Below are 16,988 nucleotides of genomic sequence, written 5' to 3' on the forward strand. Positions count from 1 at the left end.
GCCCATAGGCTCTGCACAGGACTAATGCAACAGGTCTCAGCTCAGAGGGCACTCCCTCTGGGGATCTCTGCCTGATGCTGCCAGCTTGTAATTCCCTTATTGTAATACGTCATATACTATGTGCAATTTCTTGTTTATTTTCCCCCCTCTGTTTTTTTGGCTTTACAATTTTAAAGATATGCATATAAACATACACACGCACATATACATATGTGTGTGTGTCCATGGACATGTAAGAGTTCCTGTTCAAATTATGTAGCAGGCAAAGCCACAGAGCAAAATGCTTTCTAAAACTTCCAACATGGTTTTTTAAAAGTTTAAATACATTCTGTATGACTGTGCTGGAGTTCATAAGTCAGTGTTTTAATAGCAATAAACCAGATCTAATTTCTACAAAGTAATTATTCAAAAAGTTATAGAGATTGTATAGATCATTAAAATATACTAAAGGAGCTAATTCCATTTATGTCACTTTTACATCACTTATGCACATATAAATAATAATTCTAAGGATATACTAACATCAGATGGTTTGTAGTCATCTTGGGTCATGGATAAAAGCTGCAAAAAGCAATGCAGGACAGCATGTTAATATATAAGCCAAAAGCATTATAATGTTTATATATATCTACCAAGTTTCACCACACACATACCCATTCTCTTAAACTAGCTCGATGCTAGTATGTTAAAATTGCCATGCAAAATGTAAAGGGACGTATAATTGAATGGGATATTGCTGTTTATTATAACAGTAGAGGCCCGATGCATGAAATTCGTGCAAGGGGCTTGGCCCCCACCACTGCCTCAGCCCCCTCTGCAGCAGCTTCCTCTGGAAGGTCATCTGGAAGGACTTCCAGAAGGATGTCCCGTCTAATTAGCATATTACGCTTTTGTTATTATAGATTGTCCAGCTTCTGATGCTAACTTTTAATTGTAACAGCAAGTAAGCAGGCATAAACAACATCACTATAAATGTTAATTATATTTTCCAGTGTTTTGTTCTAATAGATTAAACCGCTTGATTTTGAATTCCTAGAACCCTCTGAGACACTGCAAAATTCTGAATGTTCGCTTTTCACGAAATAGATGTTTCATAATAAAGAAAACATTATTTGTTGTGTGTTTTGAGATTATTTTAAGATTTGCATGCTGTCTACGACAAAAGAATTATTATAGGACTGTATTTTTTAGCTACGTTAGTGCCGGATGGTTTGGGCTCCCTCTAAATAATAAACATTTGCTTTGCCAGTGCAAAGGGGTCCCCAGGTCTTTTAAAACAGGACTCATTTACATTCTTACAAATCACTGGGAAGGAGGGGAGGTCCCAAAGTGTTCTTTATGTGAGTACTATCTGTCAGTATCTACCATTGAGAAATGAAAACTGAGACATTGAAAGATATTACATACTCATTGAAAATTAAATAGCCATTATATGTTAACATAGATATTCAAATAGCTGCATTTTAAAAACAGAGAAAAGAGTGGCATTGTTTTATGCTTTTGCATATCTTTTTAACATCTGACTGATTTAAAGGAAGGCAGCTGGATTCTCATATCTGTTTCTGCGTTCAATCTGTTGTGATATGTTGTGTTGGTTGAAGTATGGGAAGAAAATCTGGTTCACTGAGATTTGTAGTTGGCAAAGGAAGAAGCATTTCAATAGTCTATCGCGATAATGGTAGATAGTTTCATTTGCTACTGCATCAAACTCAATAAATAGTAGGAACTTGAAGGTTAGTTGCAATGTGAAATCTGAAATCAAATCAAACTTTTCACAGTGTTTCATCAAAATCCATTGCTACACTGGCACGCTCGGAGATATTGCGGGTTTGGTTCCAGACCGCTGCAATAAAGTAAGTATTGACATAAAGCAAGTCATCATCTTTTTGCCAGTGGGGGTTTGCCTTCAGTTTGAAAAAAGACACAACATCTGTGAAGCGCAATAAAGCAAAGCACAATAAAGCAAGGTATGCCTGTACCTTGCACCTTGCATGGATCTTTTACCCACACGTCGCAATATCATATGTTGGTGATTTGCTTCAGTGAGTCATACAGCCCTACCAAGTATTGACATATTTCAGCACACAATATTTAAAACAGCACATTTGTTAATATCAGCACTGATTCCATCAAAATAGTCCTTAAGTATTGGGAAGTTTTCAAGCCCTCAGAAGTAGATACAAATTTGTCCATCGTTGAATTTTCACTCAAAAGTTCAAATTTTATCATTGGCGACAAATGCTGTGAGATGATGCCTTGAAAAGATTGGCTCACTATATTTATTTTTCAGTAACTGTCTGCCAAACACCCACACCTGAGCAATCACAATCTGTCTATCAGCTATTCTTTTAAGTAAACCTCGTGTTTAATGAAAAATAGCTAGTTCAACCCACACTTCCAATGACCCATCAAATGCTTTTCATTGACACAGTTGTCATACTTTAATATGTGCAAACTCCTTATTTTGTCACACATAATATTAAAAAGACGTGTGCTCTAAGGTTGAGACTTAAGAAAATTAATAAAAAGTTCTGGTTCATCAAGAATACACTTAAGTGGAACTGGCCTTTTTTTTTTTTTTTTTTTTTTTGCAAGTGTGTGGCCATGAAGAGTTGACCATGACTGTAGGGGTTCATGCCACTGCCTTGGTTTGTGCTTTTGTACCATCAGAAAAAAAATCATTAGCACAACGAAAGGTAAATATTTAACCAATTATTACAAAAATAGTTTTGAACTTGTGGATTGCTATAAGGGCCTCAGGAATCCCCACTTTGGAAACTGCTGGGCTATGCTTCGTGGATATCATCACGTAGTGAAATGAGCATGATCATCTGGAACACGGTGTATTGAGAGAGGAAAGGACCCCTGGAAATCCTCAGATATCCGAGGGGGCCACATCTCCACATGGCTGCCAGCTTCCTAAGACAGCGTTTTCATTGTTCCACCCTCTCTCAGCACAGGACGGCCCTGGGTAGCATAAGACCATGTGTCTTAGAGAAACTCACCTACCACCAAATAAATCAGAGCATCTGCTCCTCAATACTCTAACATGCTACAGAGCAAAATGGCTGACTCCATCCAAGAAAAATAAGATTCTGTGTCTTTGGAGCATTGCCAATGGGACATTTTAGCAAGTCAGTATAGCACTGATTGAGTTGAGTTCAAAATGGTTAGTATGTGCTCAAAACATTATATGAATTACCCAATTGTGACTCACTTTTCCTTGTCAATCCATACTGTTGCTTCACAGTAGTAAGAGACACTTAATTGTATTCATATAGATTGTTTTGATCTTCTCTAAGTGGTTTCTTGAGTTACTATTGTGGCTGGCTACCTAATAGAGTGAAAGTATTATCTGCAATGTATTTCAACAAGGAGACTTCCACCACCCAGTGCTAACAGATTACTTCCTTAGGTTTTGATTGTTTTAATACAGCTTTACTTTTTTTAAATGAAGAACCTTCTTTCTCTTTAGGATTAAGAGACTTCAGTGGAAAGCACAGAAATACAGAATGGCTCATAGAGTACAATGGAGCCATGGTACACCCTTTGGAAGCACTGGGCTCCCTCTTGAATAGAGCTCTCCGCTACTAAGACTTCAGAGCCAAACCATTTCAATAAACTGAGCAACTTGAGATTAATGCTATAGGACCAATATTCCGCAGTATAATATGAAAATAGCAAAATAAAGTAGGAAACGGAAATTCCTTTCCTAGCGTCTTACTTTTCTCTCATCAGTTGGGTAATGGGTTGCATACCACAGGCTCCGCCTCCTCTTAGCTGCCATTTGGATGGGACTACAGGCCAGGCCTCTCTCCTCCTGGGTCCTGTCATCCTGCACCTGAGACACAGAATAATCACTCACAGGACCAGCCCTGCTTCCCGGCGCAGTTCCCGCAACCACCGGGGAGGCCAGGGAAACTCTCCAGCTTCGCTTACATATGATTATTTTTTAAATTAATGTATATAATATAAGAGGTTTTATCAAGACACTTTCAAAGCTAACAAAAATGCTGTCACTTAAATGCTAAGCTCATCATTATTAAATGTTCCTGATTACTATTAAGCCCCATAAATTATAGGAATATGTTCTAAGGTTAAATATCCACAGCCTCTCCATGTGTGTTCTAAACACTAGAAGACAACTATACAAATGGTTCTCAGAGGAAGAGCTTTAAAAAAAAAAGTGCACAGTTAACTATGCAACCTGGCCATGGACAATCTTTAATTAAGAAGAAATTTATTAAAGGCAAAATCACCTAGAGTTTACATACAATATTAAGCAAGAATATATCTTATTCACAAAACTGTGGCCTTGCCTAATAAGACATTGGCCTAAATTAGACAATTGGTCTGGGAGAGATGATAAAGGGAGGGTATAAGGAACAGAATGCATTGGGTGATTTAGTTTGCTGTCTCAACAAAGATGGCCCAATACAAAGGAAGTTAACCACTGATTTTGGAGCAGAGGGAGGGGACACAGTCCTACTGCCCAGTTCCCCAGTTCCCATGCCAGCATGCAGCACCCATGGAAACACACAGGCACACTGGGTGGAAATTCACACTTGCCAGGTGGGAGTCCATATACTACATTTAAGTTTTGACACCTGCATCTCTCTCTCTCTCTCTCTCTCTCTCTCTCTCTCTCTCTCTCTCTCTCTCTCTCTCTCTCTCTCGACTTTTACCACAGAACTAACCTTTATTTGCTGGCTAGCATTTTTCACGCAATGTGCCAGGTGATCTGGAATGATGATATAATCGGCCACCTGTCTTCCATCATTGCCTCGATGAGCCACACCCCTGCAGCCCCTGTGATGTGTAATACTGCTGTGAACTGTGCAGGCTGTAACCTGTGTGGTCTTCCTAGCCGCCTTCCTTTGTCCCCAGATGCCCTGCAGCTAAGGCAGCCCAGTGTCTCATCTGAATGTCTCATCCATTGGAGCAGGGATAGCAGCCTGCCCCTTTGTGGCAGCGGGACAGCCAGGGCACAGGGCGCCTGCCATTCTGTGGTCGCCTGAGAAATCTGAGAAAGCTAAGGGCACTTACGAACTCTTAGGAACTCAAATTCCTTAAAGCGGCGGTTCCAACCTTGGCTGCACATTAGAATCACCTGGGACCCCGTAACAAAGACACAGAATTTCCGGAGGATGAGGCCCAGAAATCAGGATTTTAAAAAGATTCCCAGGTGATTCTAATGTGCAGCCACGGTTGAGAACCACTGCCTTAAAGTAACTTTCGTCAATTACAAAACTCTGTTCAGAAATAGTTCCCATAACACATGTCAGTTTCTTTCGTACACGCATTTCCTCGGGCATACATACATACTCATATTCGTATGCGGTTTTGTGGCAGAAGCAAACACAATAAACACTTAAAGGATTTTACTGGCACACTGGAATTTCAGAAGGGAATTGGATAAACATATAGCAGACGATAGTTGGATTCCCTGTGACCCCATGAGCATTTTGTTACCGTGCAACTGCCATCAGTGGGCCCCAAAGAAAGGTGATACATGAGAAGCCTGTGAACGAGGGTGGCTTCCCTGGCCCTCCTCCTCCGGGACTGGCTGCACAACGGGGAGGTGGTTTCACACAGGAGAGCGAACAGAACAGGGACCCAGGCCTCAGGTGGCGCTTTTGCCAGGAACGGAGAGACACATGCACCCTACCCAGTGTCATGGTACTGTCTGCCTCAGGTCCCATTTACTTCTCGTGGCTCTTTTTCTCCCGTAAAATGTGCAGTTTCTCTAAGTGGACATTTTGGCTATGGGTTGCTGCTCTATCCTCAGCCCCAGGTTTGTGTCTGAGACAGTGGCTGGTGATATACAGGGTACCCAAAAAATGTACACACACTCTGAATAATTATAAAGGCAGTGTTTATTAAAATAGATTGCATTTCAAAATGTACTAGAAATCAGCTGTTAAAGTGTGTATACATTTTTCTAGGACACCCTGTATATTTGACTGACTGACTGACTGAATGAATGAATGAGTGGATTGGTCTGTGGGTGTGAAGACAGAAAAAGGGAAAGTAGGCAACCAGGGCCCCAACCTAGAAGTGATATGAGAGGAGGTATGACTGGATCGCAGAGGCTTCAGCCCAGCCGTGCTCACTGGAGCTGCCTGGAACCTGTGGACCCCTGCCCCGGCAGGTGGTGGATGGAGGGTGTGTCAACCTGTCAGTACTACTTGCCTCCCTCACATACCAACAAGCTGCCTTAATAACTGAACTTTTTTTAAAGTAACATTTTACCTACCATAAAAATTTATAATTTCTAAAAAAATCCACAAAGAACAAAAAGACAGTCTGGTAAATCCAAGATTTATAAAAACCATGCACAAAAACCATGGTATTTAGAGAAATAGAAAATGTTTATATAAGTAGCACTTTTGAAATGTAGCTTTTTTCTTCTATCTATTACACATTCACATACACACACTAATTGAAAATATGCCAACACCAATGTCTGCAAAAGCAGTTCAGCATTTTCTAAATGGCTTTCTCTCTCATTTACTGGATAATGCAGCTGTTAATACTGCACAAGTACAGTGAAGCGATTTTTAAGTACTTTTAAACAAAGATAAAGGGATTTTTCTCCCTCAAAACATGTTTTAATCATGGAAACAACTGAGCTTCTTACAGACATTGAGGTTCTATGCCAGCAGTGCTTAGAGGTAGAGGTCTGAGAAATTTGGAAAACGCCAGTCACTGCGATAACAGGGGATATAGTCACTGAGAACCTAGCTTTGTTGTTAAACATTAGTTTGAATCTGGTTTCTACTCTGCAGTAGGTGTGTGATTTTAGACCACTTTACCACTCTAACCTCATTTCACTCATCTCTAAGTTGGGTACAATACTACTCTTCAGAATAGGTAGTGGGTTGAAAAAGACAATGGATGTAAACAGCCTAGCATATGGCCTGGTACTTTGTACTAAGTGCTCAATAAAAATGAGTCTTCCATTCTCCACCTCACCTATCATTCTTAGCAGCTCATGTTGATAGTATCAAAGAGAAGCTGGTCTTTGTTCTGATAGTATGTGTACTTAGTACTCTTTGTAGAATCAAAAAACGCTATAGGCAGAACACTCTATTTTGGGGAATATAGTATTGCTATCAATACTATATTGAGCACTTAACAGGAATGAACCATTTCACCTGGGTTTTTCCAGGTTACTTTGCAGACAAGATCACAAAAACCTTTTGATCCTTACAAGCGGCTCCTGCAGCCAGAGGCGGATCAGAGTGGCCAGCGTGTAGTACATCACCAGCAGCAGGATGGGGTTGGCGTGGTGGTACCATGATAGGTTTGGGTTTGCCACGATCTTCCACGTGCTGGAACAGTCTGTTTGAATCACTGATTTGATACCAAACAACCTGTCAAAAAATAAGTAAAAATGTTTTAAAAACATAACAAACTCTGTGTCCCTAATACAGTAAAGAAAAATCTCGTTTTTAGTTCATGCATGAGCTCTTCTTAGGTTAATCCATCTTATTCTAGATATTTCATCACTCTTCTGTATATATAACTACATATTTAAATAATAGATGTATTTATATATGTCCTTAAATCATATATATGTGTTAGCATGTGTGTGTGTATACGTATAAATGTTGCCAACATTAGCCAGATGACCTTTACATTGGTTCAAAGATCTAGCTAATACTAAATCTTTGCACACCTATTAGAAATTTAATTGTCAATCAGCCCTATTTAAACATGCTTTATTGAGATGTCAGGTCAGTAGTAACATGTTACTAAATCCAGGTGAAGGAGCATATATTTTGTATTTGGTATGATTTAGCACTAGCTATTCAGTTAGTGTTGATATTATTGGGCAAATGTTAAAATTGGAAACTATTTTACAATTCAGTCATAAAAGCCAGATATTATATACTATAGTTTCTGTTAGATATATTTCCACCTAACTTTATTTATGGGTAATTAGATTTTTTACTTTTATGATGTGTTTTAAATTCTGAAATTTTTTATGTTCCTTCTACTAATAATCAGAATGTATCTACTTATATAACGGGAAAATATGTAAAATACAATTTATTTAGAAATTCACTGTTTATGAATTTTTCTAAAAAAGGATTCTATTAAATGACTAAAACTTTTACAATGTAAGTGAGTCTCATATCTTTCTATCATTCCTATTTCTTACATGGGAAATTCCTTTGAATTTTATGATACATTCTTCATTCAGTTATAAGATCTTCCAAGACCATAGTAAATGTCCCTCACTCATAAACCTTTAAGTTTATTATTGTTTTCTATCACAAAACAAGTAGAGTACTGGTGAACTTCTGAACACAAATTTTAAGATAAACTACATAGAATTTAAACTTGTCCACTTCATAGCCCTGGAGAGGTAGAGGGATGAGGGAGGCATTTTCTGTAGAACTGGCTTGCTGGCAGCTAGTGGCAGACTTGTCTCCAGGAGAAATTTCAGCCCAGAATGGGCAACTGTGGCTCTGCTTGTCTGGGATGTGGCGACACTCAAGGAGTACAGTGGCATGAGGATGTGGCAGGAATCACGACACTGGCACTTGGTGAATGGCTGAGGGCTCAAGGAACACTAGTCCAGGGAGACAAGCCCCCTTCGGGCTTAAGGAGCCGCACAAGGATGAGGCAGGGTCCTGGGGCTCTGAGATCCCTTTCATGTGCTTCTTCTCCTTGGAACTTCAAACCACTGTGGCATCTGCAGCATCTCCCCTCTCCGGCTGGAGTCACCTTGGGATCCTTTAAAGTACCACTACCTGGCCCTACCTCGGACTATCTGAGATCTCTTTGGGTATAGCTGAAGGTGGTAGAACATTTACAAAGCTTCCCTGAGGGTTACTTGCAAAGAGAGCTGAGAATAACCTCTCTGACACTATGTTTACTACAAAGGTAAGTAACTCTGTAGTACACATGGTGCACACACGGAGCAGTTTGTAAAAAGACATCACCTCAGAGAGGCTGCAGGAGCCAGGCTGACTGTTTAGGTCTATATCTTCCCTTTGCTTACCAGCGGTTCTCAACCTGTGGGTCGCCAACCTGTGGGTCTCGACCCCTTTGGGGGTCGAATGACCCTTTCACAGGGGTCGCCTAAGACCATCGGAAAACACATATATAATTACATATTGTTTTTGTGATTCATCACTATGCTTTAACTATGTTCAATTTGTAACAATGAAAATACATCCTGCATATCAGATATTTACATTATGATTCATAACAGTAGCAAAATTACAGTTATGAAGCAACAACGAAAATAATTTTATGGTTGGGTGTCACCACAACGTGAGGAACTGTATTAAAGGGTCGCGGCATGAGGAAGGTTGAGAACCAGTGGCTTAGACGAAGCTCATCAAGCTTCTTGGGTCTCCAGAGAGACCCTTCCTCCTTTCCCTCTGCTTCAGGTCAAATATACTTTCTTGCCTCAGTTTGGAACCTCAAGACTCTGCTTACAATAACATTTTATGCAAATCCTTTGTTTGGAGAAGGTATTAGTTTACTCTTTCCCTAAACACAAAGTTCCCCTGGTAAATACATCTTTAGAGCTAGTTACCATTCCTCTCCAACCCTTGTTTTCACTGCTTTTCTGCAGAGCTCATACCTTCCTGTGAGGTAGGAGAGCCGGGTATGGGTGATTCACAGCACGGGCTTGAGGGTGAAGTTGGAGTTCAAACTCTGGCTTTGCCACTCCTATCATGTGTCTTGGGGGAAATAACTTATCTATACCTCAGTTTTCTTATCTTTAAAATGGGGATAATAGAACCTACCTTATAAAGTTGTTGGAAGCATTCAATGAATTAGAACTTGGCACTGGTAAGTATTCAATAAACCTTAACTATGATAATGATGAACCCAGTCCTACAATATAAAGTAGGTGCCTCATTTTCCTTTCCTACTTCCTCGCAGGGTCCCGGAGCCTTCTTGGGAGAACACAGCGAACAGTGACTGAATCCCTTCCAATGCCGGACACTCTGCATCAGGGGTCCTCAAACTACGGCCCGCGGGCCACATGCAAATACAAATATTGTATTTGTTCTCGTTTTGTTTTTTACTTCAAAATAAGATATGTGCAGCGTGCATAGGAATTTGTTCATAGTTTTTTTTAAACTATAGTCCGGCCCTCCAGCGGTCTGAGGGACAGTGAACTGGCCCCCTGTTTAAAAAGTTTGAGGACCCCTGCTCTACATCCACAGCCTGCTTTAGCACCTCACCGACTCCATGAGGTAAATATTATTCAACCACCCACAAGATGAGGAGGCCAGAACTCCAGTCTCACAATGAGGGAGCCAGGCAATTGGGACCCATGTCTGTTTGCATTCCAGAGTCCTGCCCCTCATGAAGTGAAGCTGCCAATTAAAGGCAAAGTGCCTGGAACAGGCGCAGAGAAGGACTTTCCTTCTTGCTTGAGCAAGAAGCACCCAGTTCCCTTTGCTCACACCCTCCTCTGCCTCTTTCAGTTTTACAAGCACATTATTATAGACTCTCCTGGGATGAAGGTCACACAAATGACCTCAGTCTCTTTGGTAAGGAGGTGGAAGACACAGGATGAAAAATAGATGTTCCAAATTTAGAATATTGAGCAAGAAGCCACTGAAGAGTGTTTATTGTCAAATATAAAACAGAACTTTCTATAAAGACAGAGAAACTTTACAGAAATCTGTTCTATATTTTCCCCAACATTCTTTACATCACCACTTCATTAAAAATGTACATTATGTTATACTGGAAATATGTCTATGAAAACACTACACAATAAAACTCCTAACCAAGTTCATGCATTTCTAGTAATTCTCACTAAATCCCAATTCTGACAAGCAGTATCTTAGCAAAGGCTTGATTACAAAGATCCAACAGCATTTTTCATATTAATTTCCTTTATGGAAAAACATTTACTTACTCTGATAGTATAATGAATACCATTGTCAGAAACTGATATAAACAAGTCAAAATAAGCCAGTGTCACTTATGATTCAATTTCCTTCCTATTTGAACATAAAAAAAAACTTCTGTTTTTATAAACACTTTGTAAGATTCCCTCAGTTACTGGTTTACAATAACAAATTCCCATAAAATGGAATAAAATAATTCTCTGAAATCACTTCCCTCATTATACTAACTCCCCCTGACTGATTATTACTGAAATTTATAATGCTAAATCTCAATAATGAGTAATAAAGCTGCTACCATACCAGCAGCCCAATCTGACTCTTTTTTTTTTTTTTAGGGATTGAAGATCAAATCACGAATATTTTTGAGCAGGTTAGCAATCACTGACCTCTAACCTCCACTCACATCTCCACTCAATAACCTACCCCCTTTCTGGCTCAGATAAGAGATGCTCAAGGTCATATGTTAGATTGAAGAAAAGAGCTAGATTTAGATAAAAGGATTATTGAAAACAGCCATCAATCCTTGGTAATTCCACTACTTTGATGCTAATGGGTAGACCAGTGATGGCGAACCTTTTGAGCTCGAAGTATCAGCATTTTGAAAAACCCTAACTTAACTCTGGTGCAGTGTCACATATAGAAATTTTTTGATATTTGCAACCATAGTAAAACAAAGACTTATATTTTTGATATTTATTTTATACATTTAAATGCCATTTAACAAAGAAAAATCAACCAGAAAAATGAGTTCGCGTGTCACCTCTGACACGCATGTCATAGGTTCGCCATCTCTGGGCTAGACTGAGGTAACAAGGTCTATAATATAATCTATATAAAGCAATATCAAAGAATGTGGCATGTACTAGCTGCTCAAGAAATTATGGCTACTGCTATTATTATTATTACTATTAACCATAATATGAACTTGGTTTATGCCAGGGTCATAGCTCTATTTATAATATCATATTGATTTTGCTGAAAAATAAAAATAGATAAATGTCCTCTTTAAGATGGAACAGAACCACAATCACCCTCAAGAAAAAAGCTGGGTAATAATATTTGAAAGAGTTTGGGTGAGGTGGTAGGGAGGCTCTGCCAAGTGTATAACATTTAATTATTAATATTATTATTAATTATTAGGTTATTTATCAAGAAAAATCTCTCTCATCTTGGTAATGTGATCAAAGAATGGAAAGAGGCCCACTGAAGACAGTTGTAGATTGGTTTCTGCAAAGCAGACATTCTCCTGTTGCTGGGCATATGTTTATTCTTAAACACATATATGTATGTTCGCTTCTTGTACTAAATAAAGAAATACTCTTTGCACAGAAATGGCCCACAACTCCTTTCCAATCCAAGAAGCATGTGAATGAGGTGAGGGTGATGTGTAGTCTTGTTTTGACAGTAACAGGACATAGGAAGCATTGCTTCTGGTGGGCTTGATGTCAACAGTCCTCACTAACTTTGTAATTATGATTTTCCAAGTCTAGAATAGGGAAAGTCTGTGGATTCAATGATCCTCAAAAAGAAAAAGAAATCCTCTCTAAGTGGGCAACACAGAATCTGCTGGGGTCTCTTTTTCACCTTCTTGACTACCCTCATCCTCCACCCCCATCTTTCTGATAAAGTTGCCTGCAGAATGCTCCAGCAAACCGAACTCTTGGGAATGGGTTGTTGGAGTGGACATTAAGGAAGGACTATCCTTAAGAATGTTGGGGCCAGCAGGGAAGCTGAGAACTACCAGTAGATGGTGTCCGAATCTCTTCCCATTCCCAAATTCTAACGTGCGATCAGGATGAGTGAAGTGCTCAGAACTGTTGGCAGGGGAAACAGAATTCGTTTTCATGTAGGAGTGAAAGCAAGGATGCACTGTCAAACAAACAAGGGGAATCAGATGTCCACAGAAAGCCAGGTTTGTGTTTCCAACCCCCTTAAAACATTTCCTCTGTGTTAGACAAATGTCTTTGCCGGAGCAAGATTGGACCTACCTTTAAGGGATAGTTCTAGCACAATTCCTCTCTTTCTTATGGCATCCCATTCCTGTGAGCATAATACTGCTTTTTACACATGAGTTTTTGCTACTTTGGCTTCCAATTCCGTTTTTTCTCCGTGTATTGCATCATATGAAAAACACAGGCAATGTTTAACCATCCTTTTTCATTAGTCTCTTACTTATGCTTTAAACACGTTTCCATGCCAAACCTTTAGACACTTTTTGTGTGTGGGAAAATTGAAATCTGACAGGTTTCACACTATATTGTTTTTTTAAGCTTAGAAAAACTTTGCATTGAGACCCCTGGGCTCTGCATCATGGCTTTGAAGTCTTTTTTGGCACAGACATGTCTTAACTATTTGCCAATTTTCTGTAATTGGGCTTTCTGCTACATGTGCAGAACACTGCCTTATAATAAAAACGTTCTGGGCAAAGGACAATTTTGTACCAGGTAGAAGGTGTGCTGTCTTCAGAACTATGATTGTTGATGGACAAGTTGCAGCCATTTTGAAGTTCCTTTCCATTTAACTGTTAAAGGCACTCTACCTTCTCTGAAGTCACATCCAGGGTTCATAAGAGAACATTTATACTCTATGAGCATTTTAAATATATGGCCTATTTCCTTGCCTAAACACATTTTCACCTCTGAGAGAAATGTGAAAAATGAGTCAGGACCAGTCCTCCCAGGACCAGTCAGTTTCTCATCCAGGCTCCTTCCTGCACTGCTTCTTATGACAACAAGACCAAGCTCGACACATACGCTGTGCAACCTTCCACACTGAGAGGCACAAAGTAAGAAGTAGTAAATGTAGGCACTTCTATTACATGTAACTATAACTTTCCCCAAGTAGCTATAATGTAAACATGGATTTAAAGACCTCATTTTAGAGTCCAATATAGTTAATAACTGATGAAGCTACAAAGTGGGAGAGAAGGAGACCAACACCAAATAAGTAATTCCTATGGTGAAATAGGTACTGTGTTGATGAATCAAGGTACTATTTGCTATTGTTTTCATTATACATGGAAATTTTAGGCACAAATGACTGACAAGGTAATAAGTGGGGAGGCTTATGAAAACAGGTCTGCTGGCTTTCAATCACACCACCCTATTTCTCAGATGCAATAAGTGGTAATATAAGAAAACCATAAGAATATTAGGAAACCCTAAGGAAAGGGAAGTTCCATTACAGGATTCATTTATGAAGCCATCCTTTTTTTTTTTACTTGCTGAGTCCAAACTCTGTGTTGTTGGCTATAGTTAGTGCTAGGGATACAACACTCTTCCTAGGTAAATGCAACACTATTCCTTTTATCAAAGAGCACCACATTCTAAAGACAGTATTACTCAGATACGGTGGAATGCTTTCGGGAAATTGGCGCTGACTTGTCCTCCCCATAGGAAGATGATTGCCAAGATTTTCCTCCCATAGAGTTGCTTTGCCTTGATGGTTTGGGAGTTTCACTTCCTAAGAGAGTAGCTACTTTATGCTCTTGCATTTTAATTTATAGGAAGGACACTAAAGGGAAAGTTGAAAATTAAAAACTAAGGAGTTTAATTTAATGCCAGAAAGGTCAGAAAATGTAAGGGAAAAGACTGGATAATGGCTCTCACGGGGGAAAGCATTGCCATCACATTCCATGAAATATTCTTGTAACATGATCCAACAAAAAGTATAAACTGAATGGATCGTTCTTGAGAATTTCCTTTTTTAGGAATTCACAAACATTTTAACATATAACATGTATCATGCAAATATAGCTCAAAGTAATTTTAAAGAAAGACAAAGGTTATGTTTATTAAAAAAATCCACTTTCATCAGTAAATGTCTAATAAGTTAATTATTGATTTTTCCCTAAATTAAATTTTTATTTGTTTGACTTGGTAGCCACATAAACCGGTTCCAAACCCAACAAATCATGGCAATGGATGTTAGAGCTGTTTCTTCTTTACTCAGGATAACCGTGGTCAGGAAGGTGACTATAACAATTTTTCATCAGTATGAACTTCAGGTATGATTTCTTCCACAATTTTATGTGAAACCAGTCCTTTTGAGAACAGGTGGGAAAATCTAACTCCAAAGGCAAAGTATGCATAGTTTGCAAACAAGCACCCACATATCTGATTTTGATAATAAAAGGCCCATTCCTCATAGAAGGTGTGATGGAACATCCTGGAATTGAGTGCATTAAGTTACTCTGAAAGATACTCTACATAAACATATTAGATCTGCTATCTGAACCAGGCTTACAATTGCCATGGTTGCCAGATTCTTCCTGACAACCCCATTGGGGACTAGAGACCAGCTACTCCAGAATGGTCAGAAAAATACATATATTTCCACTGCCGAATAAATTTTCAGATTATTAAACAATTTCTTCCCATAAGTGATGTCACAGATACACTACTTAAATGTTTGGTGTTAGCAGAGCCTGCATGTGACTGATAAAAAAAAAAAAAAAAAAAAAAAAAAAAGGGCCTCTTCATGCGTTTGCCAGACTCAGGGTTTGAGATGACTGTAGAGGAAGGGATAAATAACATTCTGAACTTCTGTCATCAGCACCCATAATTACACAGAAATTTGTTTCTTGTTAAGATAAATAACAGAGATTGAATTAACCTTCTGTCTGGACCAACCAAAATATACGTGCAACAATAATTTGGTGGACACTGCATATCAGGCAATGAAGAATATTAATCTTTGAGGAATGAGAGAAAACAAGATAATCTCTAAAATGCCCCAAGATTACTGAATTGAGAGAGTTTCCAGTATTGAAATGGCCTCTCCCAGTGCTGGGAGGAGAAACCCAGGAAGCGTCTGCCAGGTTCCTTGAGTTGAAGAGATATAACTTGCAATTAAAAATAGTCTAGGGATGCTGCAGTGCCTAAATTTCAGAGGACAGAGTACCGGAGAGGAAATAACTTTATGTAGAGAGAACTCCAGAGACCAAAAGAGGGTCATCCTTAAATTCTCCACAGAGTACAATCTAGTGCAGGGGTTCTCAAACTTTTTAAACAGGGGGCCAGTTCACTGTCCCTCAGACCGTTGGACTATAGTTTAAAAAAAACTATGAACAAATTTCTATGCACACTGCACATATCTTATTTTGAAGTTAAAAAAAACCCCACAAAACAAAAAAAAAGGGAACAAATACAATATTTGTATTTGCATGTGGCCCGCGGGCCGTAGTTTGAGAACCCCTGGTCTAGTGCATATATGTGAGGAAACTACTCTAGACTGAAAAAAGAAAAACTACCAGAAAGGATTGGATATAACAGTAACTGCTGTTCATACAGGCCAGCGAGTGCTTATCCCACTAGCCAGAGTAAAATCTTTATGATCATGGAGCATTGGGTAGAGTACACAGAAGAACCTTGACTTGGTAGTGAGAAATAATCGATTCAAATGAGCAGTGCATTTGTTCTTCCTTAAAAAATCTTAAAAATAAGACTTGAAAGTCTCAAACATGTCCATGCAATTTAACTGCCTCCCAGAACACACCTTATGAGTAATTTTAATAATACAAAATATTTTGCACCCAACAAGGTAAAAATAGCAGTGTCTGGCATCCAAGCAAACATTACCAGTTATACAAATTATAAACAATTTAAAGGGGTGAAAAATCAATATTGAAATTGACCAAAATTTGATAGCAATGCTAAATCAGTAACTAAAGTTATATAGATATATTCATGTATATAAAAAGCTATATAAAGACATAGAAGATAAAAAGATAAAAGACTCAGTGCTTGATCCAATAGCACATATACTAGAATTGGAACAATAGAGAGAAGATTAGAATGGCCTCTGCACAAAAATGACATGCAAATTTATAATGTGTTCATATTTTTACTGGACAGATACATGTGCAAAAATGAAACTAGGCCATATTCTTACACCATATACAAGGTAAATTCAAAATAAAGACTTAAATGTAAGACTCAAAACCATAGAACTCTTAAAGAAAATGTGGGCAGTAAACTCTATGACATTTTTCTTAGCATATACAAAGAAACAGGAAAATATGACCTATTCAAAAGCACAAAGTAAACTGATATAAATCATATCAGGAGACACAGAGACATTGGGCTTACTAGACCA

General features: G+C 38.8%; 1 protein-coding gene across 1 annotated transcript in view; it reads right to left on the reverse strand.

The window, feature by feature from the left end:
* The window catches only part of PIEZO2 (piezo type mechanosensitive ion channel component 2), a 336,118-nt gene that overhangs the window by 97,279 nt on the left and 221,851 nt on the right, over window positions 1-16,988 (reverse strand). The window contains exons 8-10 of the mRNA XM_081097137.1: window positions 7,214-7,376; window positions 3,725-3,841; window positions 523-561 (exon numbers count right to left, since the gene is read on the reverse strand). Of these exons, the coding sequence (XP_080953263.1) occupies window positions 523-561; window positions 3,725-3,841; window positions 7,214-7,376 (319 nt within the window). The remainder of the gene's footprint in view (window positions 1-522; window positions 562-3,724; window positions 3,842-7,213; window positions 7,377-16,988) is intronic.

The sequence above is a fragment of the Myotis nattereri genome, assembly GCF_964212035.1.
Source record: "Myotis nattereri genome assembly, chromosome: 8".
NCBI lineage: Eukaryota > Metazoa > Chordata > Mammalia > Chiroptera > Vespertilionidae > Myotis > Myotis nattereri.